The sequence below is a fragment of the Bubalus bubalis genome, chromosome 3, assembly GCF_019923935.1.
Source record: "Bubalus bubalis isolate 160015118507 breed Murrah chromosome 3, NDDB_SH_1, whole genome shotgun sequence".
In the NCBI taxonomy this organism is placed as follows: Eukaryota; Metazoa; Chordata; class Mammalia; order Artiodactyla; family Bovidae; genus Bubalus; species Bubalus bubalis.
This window is the reverse complement of record NC_059159.1, coordinates 51,905,399-51,918,283: the sequence shown is the minus strand read 5'-3', so window position 1 is coordinate 51,918,283 and position 12,885 is coordinate 51,905,399. Positions and strand designations below refer to the sequence as shown.

The window sequence follows — 12,885 nt, the reverse complement described above, 5'->3', positions numbered from 1 at the left end:
TCTTTTTTAATAAATGTTTTCAACCACCTGGGAGTCATTTGTTTATGTTGTATGGAACAGAATCCATTTTATTTCCTTAATGAATTTTCTCATCATCATTTACTAAATAATCCATCTATTTCACTCTGATTTGTAATGCCACTTCTGCCCCACAGCTGATTTTGTATATGTGTAAGCTTATTTCTGGACTTTTGTGTTCTTTGATCGTGTTTGTCTAAGTTATATGATTTGTTAATTACTGTAGCATTAGAAAAATGCTGATGCATGGTAATAAGGCATATCTCCTCATTTTATTTTCCTTTGAAATGATCCTGGCTATACGTTGCCTTATTCTGCCATTTGAATTTTAGAATAAGCTTATAAATGTCTATGAACAAATCAGTTGGAAGTTTGACTGTAATTGCATTAAATTTATATATTAGAAAGAATTGACATATTACAGTATGAAGTTTTTCATTCATGAACAAGATACAGTTGTAATCATTTATTATCTCTATGTATCTTTCAATAGAATTTTGTAATTTTTAAAAGTCTTATTTGCTTTTGGTTAGATTTATTCCTGAGAAGTTTTAAAGTTTCTATTTCTTTTTCAAATGTTGTAATTCAAAAATTGCTTTTTCTGATTCTTATCAGTATATATAAATGGTAATTGACTTGAGATACAATTCACATGCCATAAAATTTACCCTTTAGAATATACAGTTCAGTGGTTTTTCCTGTAGTCACAGAATTATGAAAGTATCATTGCTGTCCCATTTCAGATATATTCGTCACCTCAGAAAGAAATCTTATACCCGTTAACAGTCATTCCCATTTGTTCTTACCCCAGATTGTGAAAATCTGTAATCCACTTTGTGTTTCTGTGAATCTACCTGTTCTTGTGACTGCCTTCTTTCACTTTGCATGATGTTCTCAGGGTCTATGTTGTAGCATGTATCAATACTTCATTCCTTATTATTTCCAAATAATTTTACATTTTATGAATGTACTGTATTTTGTTTATCCATTATCAGTTGTTTCTACTTTTTGGCTGTTGTAAACAATGCAACTATGACCATTTGTACACAGATTTTTGTGCAGACATGTATTTTCAGTTCTGTTTGGTATATACTTAGGAGTAAAATTCTTGGTCCACAAAGTAACTCTGTGTTTAACTTTTTAAGAAACTGCCAAACTTTTCCATAGGGGCTGTACCATTTTACAATCCCATCAGCCATGTACAAGGATTCTGATTTTTCCGCATTCTCACCAGCACTTGTTTTCATATCTCTTTTATTATAATCTTCGTAGGAAGAATGCAGTGATATCTCAAGATGATTTTCTTTTCTTTTCCCTAATGACTCATAATGGCAAACAGTTTTTCAGCTGCTTATTGTCCATTAATATACCTTTGGAGAAATCTGTATTCAAATCCTTTGCCCTTTCTGAAATTGAGTTGTCTTTTATTGTTGATTGTTTAAGTCCTTTCTGTATTCTGGATATGAACAGCGTATTGGATGTATGATTTGCAAATATTTTTTCTCATTTCATAGATGTAGTAGTATTTTTACTTATTTTAAAATTAGGTTAGGGAAATTTCCTTTGATCCTAAGAAATTCATTATTGTGATTATTGAATTGTTTAGAAGTTAATTTTTACCACAGTAATGTGTGAACATAATTTAAAAGTCAATGTTGTGGAGTGATTGTCCTCCAATTAAATAAAATAAATAAATTTTTTAAAAAGTCAATTAGTACTATCAAGAAAAGCATTCATCTGCCCCACTCCCAATTTTTACTTCTCAGTGGCTCTTTTAATTCTTGTAGTGGCTTTCTCTGATAATTAACCCCAATTTTCTAAGTAACATGTAGATTCAGCTACTTTTCAGTTTTCAAGTTTTGATATTCTCTATTGAATTCCCGTTAAGTATGGTGAGGATTCAGCTCCTTTACACACATACTTTCTCTTTCTCTTTCAGAAACACACACACACACACATACACATATACCTCCTCTCTTTTCCTCTCTGTCCCTCCCTCTCTGTTTCGTTTTCCTCCCGTCTTCTTCCCCTTTCTTCTCTCTCCACTTTCTCAGCATAATTATATTAATATTCACTGTGCATGTCATCATATTCTATGTTATCATAGTTCATGATAGTAATATCATGTAACTTGCTTGATTAATTTTTAATACAATTCTAGTTTTACTATGAAGTAATAATTACCTGTAAGTGTGTGTGTTTCCCCATTTGCTTAGTTTTCTATTTATCTATAAACCTAGCTATCATTGTTTAGGTAACGTAGCCAGAGGTAGCCTTGGAGTTGTCTCATGGTTCAGTAGATAGAATTTCATTCAGTCCTTTTATTTTTTACTACAGTGCCTTGTTGTCAGGAGTTCAGAAATTACGTAGCTTTACGAAGTAAATTGCCAGTTGTCTGCCAGTGTTGGAGAGGAATAGTAGCTTTCATGTAAGGTGTTTCTCAGAGAACTTGATTTTTTTTTTTTTTTAAAGAACAAATTAGTACTTGTCTTTTGTTGATACTTTGTACTGTTGAATTATTCAAGCTCATGTTATTTTTTTGTTCTTTATTTTTGAAAAATACTTTTGCAAGGACCTATTGTATAGCACATGGAACTCTGCTCAATTTTATGTGCCAGCCTGGATGGGAGGGGGGTTTTGGGAGAGAATGGAGACACGTATATGTATGGCTGAGTCCCTTCGCTGGTCACCTGAAACAGCCACAGTGGTGTTAATCAGCTATACCCTAATACAAAATAAAAAGTTTAAAGTCTGGAAAAATAAAATAAAAGTAAAAAAGTTTTTTCATATCCTTTAATGTTTTGTTCAGTGGAGACTAACTTTACTTTTATAAATGTGTATTATTTCACAGTATATCTGGATATTGAAATTTTGTTTTATTTATCCCATTTCCCCATTTTATTTTCATTGATTGTATTGCATTGCTCAGTTGCTCAGGCATGTCCAACTCTTTACAACCCCATGGATTGTAGCCCACCAGGCTCCTCTGCACATGGAATTTTCCAGGCAAGAACACTTCAGTGGGGTGCCATTTCCTACTCCAGGGAATCTTCCTGACTCAGGGATCAAACCTGAGTCTCTTGCATCTCCTGTATTAGCAGGCGGGTCTTTACTGCTGGGCTACCTGGGATGTCTTATTTATCCTATTTCCCCGTTTTATTTCCATTGAGCACAGGTTTTATTGTCAAACATCAGAGTTGTCACCAGTACCTTTTATTGTTTCAATATTCAGAATTTTCTCTTTCACAGTGTGGGAAATTTATCTTAATGTCCACACTTCAGTCTGTATTTAAACTTATAAGCCATGTAATCACTAATGAGCCAGTTAAAATACATTTGTATTTAGCATGTATTCTTTCTTTGCTTTTTATTTTTTTAATTTTGCTTGTTACGTAGTTATGATTCTTAGCATAGGCATACTCCCTGGAGGTAATTCAGGGATTTAGGTGGCGTATCAGATTTTTAAGCTTTTTAGAAACCATTTTGTACATTTTTATTTAGCCCATTGCTTTTGAAGGGCACTGAATAAAAGTCTAATTGCCCGAAGAAATAATGAACTTTCTAAATGTGTAATTTCTTATTTAAATGTCTCTGAAGAGGATTTGAGAATATATGGGAATTCAGAATACATTGTTAGCACTTGCATATTAATGTTTGACTAAAATTTCAATTATATTTCATTTGGGTTTTATTAACAGTTTTAAGAATTTTCCTTTTCCTCTCTTTTCCCTCCCCCACCCCTAACCAGTACACTTAACATGCCAATTTCTTACAGGGGCATTTTTCTGCTGTCCTTCAAAGAGAAGAAAAAGTCCCATCAATTCATGGTAAAGAGGAGGCAAGAGAAATACCTGTTATTAGTGCTTCAACTCAAATAATGCTCAAAGGACTTTTTATGGTGCTTGACTATCTTTTTAGGCAAAATAGCAGGTAAGTAAAGATATCTGGTCTGTATTCTTCCTCTTAAAAATATTAGCCTTACTGGGTGCTAGCTACTAATTTTATGTGAGTACATGAGATAATGATACACAAGTGGTATAAATACTGCTGTTACTGGCACAGACTCAGTCAACTGATGTTAGTTTTTGTTAATGAAAATGAGTATTGAAACCAGTAAATAAATACATTTAATTAATTTAGCATTAAATTTACAATCCTCTGAGACTAAATTTGCCTTCATTTAAGTATAATTTATATATGTTTCTTCCAGTGTCAGAAAGTCTCTCTTATTACATAAATCCTCTGTTTAATAAAATGTGAAAGCAGTCAACTTCCCACACACTACTCCTTAGTTATAGTACTACCTGGCTCCAATGTTTTTTTAAGTTTTTTTTTTTTTTTTTAATGGTAAAATATCCTGGTGGCTCATATGGTGAAGAATCTGCCTTCAGTGTGGGAGACCTGGGTTCTGTCTCTAGGTCGGGAAGATCCCCTGGAAAAGGAAATGGCAACCCACTCTACTATTCTTGCCTGGAGAATTCCATGGACAGAGTCCACTGTAGCCTGGTGGACTACAGTCCATGGGGTCGCAGAGTCGGACACGACTAAGCGACTAACACACACACAGACACACGTAATATAGGGCTTCCCAGGTGGCGCTAGTGGTAAAGAACCCGCCTGCCAATGCAGGAGATATAAGAGACATGAGTTCAGTCCCTGGGTTGGGAAGATCCCCTGGAGGAGTGCATGGCAACCTACTCCAGTATTCTTGCCTGGAGACTCCCATGGACAGAGTAGCCTGGAAGGCTATAGTCCATGGGGTCGGGCACAACTGAAGCAACTTAGCATGCATGCACGTATACATAATGTAAAATGGAACAGTTTAAACATTTTAAGTGTACATTTTAATAGCATTAACTATGGTCACGTGGTTGTGCACTGTCAATTTCCAGAACTTTTTCATCATCCCAAACAGGAACTCTATACCCATGAAACAGTATCTTCCATTTCTCTAGCACCATAGCCTTTGGTAACCTCTGTCCTACTTTCACCTTTATGGATTTGCCCCTTTTGGTGTCTCCTGTACGTGGAATCATGTAGTATAATGTTTTTAAGGTTAATGCATGTTATAACATACATCATTCCTTTTCATGGCTGCTGAAGAGTGGACACAACTGAAGCTAAGTCACTTCAGTCATGTCCGACTCTGTGCGACCCCATAGACAGCAGCCCACCAGGCTCCCCTGTCCCTGGGATTCTCCAGGCAAGAACACTGGAGTGGGTTGCCATTTCCTTCTCCAATGCAGGAAAGTGAAAAGTGAAAGTGAAGTCGCTCAGTCATGCCCTACTCTTAGCGACCCCACGGACTGCAGCCTACCAGGCTCCTCCGTCCATGGGATTTTCCAGGCAAGAGTACTGGATTGGGGTGCCACTGCCTTCTCCAATTTTTATGGCTGAATAATACTCTATTGTGTGTATATGCCATATTTTGCTTATCCATTTTTATATTGATAGACATTTGTATTGTTTCTACTTTTTATCTATTGTGAATCATGCTGCGGTGAACATTGATGTACTAGTATCTGTTTTGAGTCTCTGTTTTCATTTCTGGGTACATACCTAGCAGTAGAATTGCAGGATTTATGGTAATTCTGATCTAACTTTTTTAAGAGCCACCATACTGTGTTTCATAGCAGCTTCACATTCTAGATTCACATAATGATGCACAGGAGTTCCCAGTTTCTCCACATCCTTGCCAGTACTTGTTATTTTTGTTTGTTTTTTTTTTTTAATAGTAGCCATCTTAATGAGTATAAGAGGTTTTGATTTACACTTCACTAATGACTAGAGATGTTGATCATCTTTTCATGAGCTTATTGTCCATTTCTATATCTTCATTGGAGAAGTGTCTGCTCAGCTCCTTCATCCATTTTTGAATGGGGATTTTGTTGTTTGTGAGTTGTAAGAGTTATTCTGCATATTCTGTTTCATATATATACTTTACAAGTATTTTTTCCTATTCTGTGTGTAGTCTTTTCACTCTCTTCGTAGTGTTCTTTGATGCACAAAAGTCTTTAAATATTAATGAAATCCAATTTATTGATTTTTTTTTCTTTTGTTGCTTATGCTTTTTGTATCCAGTTACAATGGCCAAATATGATGTCATGAAGATTTCTGCTATGTTTTCTTCTAAGAGAGTTTTGTAATTTTTAGCTCCCAGGAAATTTTTTTTTTTTTGACCACTCCCCAATGGCCTGTGGGATTCGTGTTCCCCAACCAGGGAACAAACTCACGTCCCCTGCATTGGAAGCTCAGAGTCTTAATCGCTGGACCACCTGGGAAGTCCCCCCCACCCCCAGTATTTTATAAAATTCTCTCCACCTAGTACAAGGTTCCTGACTTGGACTTTCTCTCTGAGGGTAAAATTAACAGTCAGTATTACTGTGAGGACATGGTAGAGAATACCAAATTTCATTCTGTTTAAGCTTAGGTTTATAGCCTCTTATGGAGAGAATTTATAAACTGTATCAGATTACAGAGGTCATATAGTTTAGTACTTTCATTAAGAATAGATGAAAAGGATGTTCAGGTGGGAGGGGACATAGGTAAACCTATGGCTGATTCATGTTGATGTTTGGTAGAAACCAGCACAATATTGTAAATCTTTCAATTAAAAATAAATAAATTAAAAAAAATAGATGAAGACTGAGATCATATTTTAAAGGCAATTGAAACTCAGTTTCCTAAACTTTCAGTAGAAATTGTCTTTCTGTTTTCTGATGCAATAAAAAAGTTTAACCTACTCTTTAGTTGTTTTTTTTTTTTTAACAATAATACTGTTAACTATTTTATAACTAATAATGTAACATAGGATGTAGAGAGCTCTGAAGTAGGAGTTAGGAGGCTTGGATTTTAATCCTGGCTTTGCTGTGATTTACGTAATGTCTGAACATAGGGATGAGAAGTGATAAAGGGTGGATGGTTAGATGATGCATAAACTCTGTAAGGGTGGATTGACCCTAAGGTTTAATGATTTACTTTCTGCCAGAATTACTGAGTTTAGTGGTATGGGTTGTTGGTGGGGGACGGTGTTATCTAAAGTTCTACCACTTAAATGCCATTTTATTTTCATTTAGATTTGCAGATGATTATAAAGTTGCTATTCAACAGACTTACTCTTGGATAAATCAGACTGATACTACAGATCATGGGTTCTTGATTCTATCAAAAAATAAGAAACGTTCACGGCAGAAAGCAGCAGTTCATGTGCTAAATTTTTGGTGCTTAAATCCAGCTGTGGTAAGCTTATCATGCTGTAAATAAGAATTCTTCTTGCTCAATACCAACGATTAAGTAAATTTGTTTGACTTTTTAAAAAATGATTTTATGTATTTAATGTTGTTTCCTTGTAGGCCTTTTCAGATATTAATGGCAAGGTTTGGGCAATTGTTTTGACATCTGGGACATTATCACCAATGAAATCCTTTTCATCAGAACTTGGTGTTACATTTACTATTCAACTAGAGGCTAATCATGTCATTAATAACTCACAGGTTAGTTTCTTTTTTTCTTTTTTGAAGTCTTAGTCATTTTACCTCAGTATAAGTATCTATAAACAAGTTAAAAGGTAACTGAAGGACTAGCAAACAAATCCTGATAGGAAAGTCAACATTTCAGTTTCAGAATAAAGAAAATTTGTCAGCTACTTGGTAGTGTCAGCAAAAGGAACTACTGGTAAATAGTATTCCTTCAACCCAGTGAGTAAAAATATGTACTTTGCTTGCAAAGACTGTATTGCAGTTTCCTTATTTAAGTTTAAATTTTTTTAATCAAAATTAAAAAGGAAACAAATTCAACCTTTTTTTTTTTTACTGTAATTTCTAATTGTGTAATTATTTGTGATTCTTTTTTCCATTAGACTATGATGTATCTGTATTCTAATTTTTGTGTCTTTATCTTTCCGTTGCACCTAGATTAATAGCTGGTATTAGTTAATAAATTTTCAGCACATGTTTGAATATCTGAAATTTGAATATCTGAAATTAAAAGTATTCTTGTGAGTCCTGTGACGTAAATTTTAATTTTTTTATAACAATACCCTGTAAATGTTACTTAAATTTTCCTAAGGATGTTTCAATTTTTCATTTGTCAATCTGCCCTCTATTTCTTTTTATTAAGTAATTGAAAGTAGTTAGCTACATGCATAATCGTATGGCCCTAGAGAAGCAGAAGATATTAAGAGAAGAGGTGGCACGAATACACAGAAGAACTATACAAAAAGATCCTAATGACCTGGATAACCATGATGGTGTGACCACTCACCTACAGCCAGACATCCTGGAGTGCAAAGTCAAGTGGGCCTTAGAAAGCATCACTGTGAACAAAGCTAGTGGAGGTGATGGAATTCCAGCTGAGCTATTTCAGATCCTAAAAGATGATGCTATTAAAGTGCTGCCCTCAAAATGCCAGCAAATTTGGAAAACTCAGCAGTGGCCACAGGACTGGAAAAGGTCAGTTTTCATTCCAATCCCAAGGAAGGGCAATGCCAAAGAATGTTCAAACTACTGCACAGTTGCACTCATCTCACATGCTAGCAAGGTAATGCTCAAAATCTTTCAAGCTAGGCTTTACCAGTACATGAACCGAGGACTTCCAGATGTTCAAGCTTGATTTAGAAAAGGCAGAGGAACCAGTGATCAAATTGCTAACATCCAATGGATCAAAGATAAGGCAAGAGAATTCCAGAAAACATCTGCTTCATTGACTACATCGAAGCCTTTGTTTAGATCACAACAAACTGTGGAAAATTCTTCAAGAGATGGGAATACCAGGCCACTTTATCTGCTTCCTGAGAAATCTGTATGCAGGTCAAGAAGCAACACTTAGAACTGGACATGAAACAACGGACTGGTTCAGAATTGGGAAAGAGAGTATGTCAAGACTGTATATTGTCACCATGCTTATTTAACTTATATACAGGGTACATCATGCGAAATCCCAGCCTGGATGAATCATAAGCTGAAATCAAGATTGCTGGGAGAAGTATCAGTAGCCTCAGATATGCAGATGACACCACCCTTTGGCAGAAAGCAAAGAGGAACTAAAGAGTCTTGATGAAAGTTAAAGAGGAGAGTGAAAAAGATGGCTTAAAACTCAACATTCAGAAAATGAAGATCATGGCATCCGGCCCCATTACTTCATGGCAAATAGATGGGGAAACAATGGAAACAGTGAGAGACTTTGTTTTCTTGGGCTCCAAAATCACTGCAGATGGTGACTGCTGCCATGAAATTTAAAGACGCCTGCTCCTTGGAAGAAAAACAATGACAAACCTAGACAGCATATTAAAAAACAGAGACATTAGTTTGCCAACAAAGGTCTGTATAGTCACAGCTATAATTTTTCCAGTAGTCATGTATGGATATGAGAGTTGGACCATAAAGAAGGCTGAGGGGCCAAAGAATTGATGCTTTTGAACTGTGATATTGGAGAATGGAGAAGACTCTTGAGATTCCTTGAACTGCAAGGAGATCAAACCAGTCCATCCTAAGGAAATCAGTCCTGAATATTCATTGGGAAGACTGATGCTGAAGCTCCAATACTTTGGCAATCTCATGTGAAGAGCTGACTCATTAGAAAAGACCCTGATGATGGGAAAGATTGAAAGTAGGAGGAGGAAGGGATGACAGAAGATGAGATGGTTGGATGTCATCACCAATGGACATGAGTTTGAGTAAACTCTGGAATATGGTGAAGGACAGGGAAGCCTGGCATGCTGTAGTCCATGGGGTTGCAAAGAATCAGACACAACCGAGCAACTGAATAGCAACAACATGTTTAATAGTACTTGAGCACCTAATTTTCTAGTTCTTTATAAAGAGCTATAGTTTTCAACCAAGGATTATTTGTGGGACTTACTGGCATTTAGTAGGTGAGGGTCTTGAATGCTAGACTCCTATGTAACAATGAATTGTGGTTTCCAAAATGCTAGAATGCTCTTATTTAGAAACATTGCTATTAACAGTAGCAAAAGAAAAATATATGATCCACATTTTCAAGTTGTTTTCTTTGGAGGCTTACATAAATATGGGAAGTTATTAATAAATTGAACATATTTTTCCAAAAGAATGTTATTATAGGGTCTATGTTCTCAATCTTGTGCACAAAAGTCCATTTAACTTATAATGTTACTAGAAAATGATAATTAGTAAGAATAATGCTAGTTCAGCTGGATTCTGTTCTAATATTTCCTCCAACTTTTAAAAACTTTGATTTTAATTGTGGTAGAAAACACATCGTAAAGTTTACCATGTTAACTGTTTTTAAGTGTATAGGTCAGTTTTATAAGGATATTCGTTTTGTTGTGTAACCCATATCTAGAGCTTTTTCATTTAACAACACTGGAATTCTATTATAAAATAAAAATTCTCAATTCCCCCCTCTTCCCAGCCCCTGGTGACCACCATTCTACTTTTTGTTTTTATGAATTTGACTTTTCTAAATCAAGGGATCTAAGACCAGGGATCGAACCTGGGTCTGCCACATTCCAGGCAGATGCTTTAACCTCTGAGCCACCAGGGAAGTCCACTATTCTGAGTACATCATCTAAATGGAATTACAAAATTTTGTGATTAGTTTATTTTGCTTAGAATGGTGTCTTCAAAGTTCATATTTGCTGTAACATGAAACAGAATTTCTTCCTTATTAAGGCTGAATAATATTTGAATTGTGTGTGTGTATCACATTTTGTTTGTCCATTTGTTTGTTGATTTCCCCAACTCTTTATTTAAAAAAGTATAGCTTGAAACAAGTGGAAAAAATAGTATTAACATAGTGAATATCTTTATAACCTTAATGTAGATCCATCAGTTGTATAACTTTGCATCTGTGTATATATACATATGAGAGAAAAGGAGAGAAGAGTAATACTGTAAAATATTGACAATTACAATAACTGGATATGTTATTAGAAAGTAATTTGTAGACATTGTGATACTTTGCCCTTAATTAGTTTAGAATGTTTATCCTGAGAACAGGTACATAATCTTGTGTAATCACAATATCATGATCATATCCAAGCAATTTAATATTACTACAAATAGAATCTATATTCTTCCAGTTATTTCCAGTGTGACTTTTATAGTGTACCTGTTTATTTTTTTTTTATTCTTGATTCAGGATCCAGTTAAGTATTACATATTGCATGTGGTTTTCATGTTTCTTTAGTTTTGTTTTTCTTTTTTTTTTTCTTTCTTATTTTGATTTAATTATAATTGATTTACAATATTAGTTTCTGGTGTACAACATAGTGATTCAAAATTTTTATAGATACTCCATTTAGTGTTATTATGAAATATTAGCTGTTATCCCTGTGCTGTACAATATATCCTTGTAGCTTATTTATTTTTATATACAATAGTTTATACCTCTTAATCTCTGACCCCTATCTTGAATTTCTCCCCTCTGGAGTAACTGCTAGTATGTCCTCTCTGTGAGCCTTTCTGTTTTGTTATATTGATTCATTTGTTTTATTTTTTAGTTCCCACACATAAGTAGTAACATACAGTATTTGTCTTTGTCTGACTTATTTCACTTAGTCTAATACCTTGTAGGTCCATCTGTGTTGTTGCAGTTGACCAAATTTCATTCTTTTTTATGGCTGAGTAGTAGTCCTCTGTGTGTGTGTGTGTGTGTGTGTGTGTGTGTGTGTGTACATCTTTATCCATTCATCTGTCGGTTGATGGACACTTAGATTGCTTCCATGTCTTTAACTATTGTAAATAATGGTGCTATGCACATTGGGAGTGAGTGCACACAAACATCTTTTCAAATTAATACTTTTGTTTTCTTTGGGTATATTCCCAGAAGTGAAATTGCTGGAGCATATGGTAGTTCTGTTCTTAGTTCTTTGCAGAACATTCATACTGCTTTCATATTGGCTGCACAAATTCATGTTTTTTTAGTCTTTAAAATAGCTTTTTTGCCCCTTTTTTTCTGTATTTCATGATATTTTAAAAGAATTCAAGTCACCAGTTGTCCTTAGGAATATTTTATAATCTGGATTTTTCTGATGGTTTCCTCATGATAAGATTCAAGTTAAAGTGTTTGATAAGAATGTTTTGCAAGTGATATTGTTACTTCCCATCATATCATATCAAGAAACACATGCTATCAGTTTGTCTTATGACTTGTTGATCATTTAGTTTAATGTTGATTAAACTGCTGTCCATCAGATGTCATTTTACAAAATATATCTCAGTCTTGTGTATCGTTTAAAATATAGGACTATAACATTTTTCAACAATCTAAAGTGTTCATATTACCTTTCGAATGGGCTTCCCCGGTAGCTCAGCTGGCAAAGAATCCGCCTTCAATGCAGGAGACCCCAGTTCGATTCCTGGGTAGGGAAAATCCCCTGGAGAAGGGAATGGCTACCCGCTCCAATATTGTGGCCTGGAGAATTCCATGGACAGAGGAGAATGGTAGGCTACAGTCCAGGGGGTCGCAAGGTATCGGTCCGACTGAGCGACTTTGACCTTTTATCTTTAGAATACTAATAAAATTTGTAGTTTCTCATAATCATATACTAAGACTAGATCTGTATAAATACAGAGAACTTGTATATAACTAAAATTTGATGGGTCTGATTTTCTGTGACTGTAGATCTTTGAACGTCAGGGAATTTGTGAAACAGTAGTTCCTGTCATAAGTGAATCTTAGAGACTTACCTATAGCAGATGGTGTGTGCATGCTCAGTTGCTTAATCATGCTGGACTCTTTGTGATTCCATGGATGGTAGCCTGCCAGGCTCCTCTGTCCATGATATTCTTCAGGCAAGAATACTGGAGTGGGTTGCTGTTTCCTCCTCCAGGGGATCTTCCTGACTCAGGGATTGACTCTGCATCTCCTGCATCTTCTGGATTGGCA

The 12,885-nt window shown here is 35.2% G+C and overlaps 1 protein-coding gene across 10 annotated transcripts in view; it reads left to right on the top strand.

Annotated features, from left to right (window-relative positions):
- Positions 1 to 12,885, top strand: part of BRIP1 (BRCA1 interacting helicase 1) — a 190,514-nt gene that overhangs the window by 75,350 nt on the left and 102,279 nt on the right. For all 10 annotated transcript variants that reach the window (XM_025281165.3, XM_044939611.2, XM_044939612.2 and 7 more), the window contains 3 exons: positions 3,794 to 3,948; positions 7,095 to 7,257; positions 7,371 to 7,511. In XM_025281165.3, the coding sequence (XP_025136950.1) occupies positions 3,794 to 3,948; positions 7,095 to 7,257; positions 7,371 to 7,511 (459 nt within the window). The remainder of the gene's footprint in view (positions 1 to 3,793; positions 3,949 to 7,094; positions 7,258 to 7,370; positions 7,512 to 12,885) is intronic.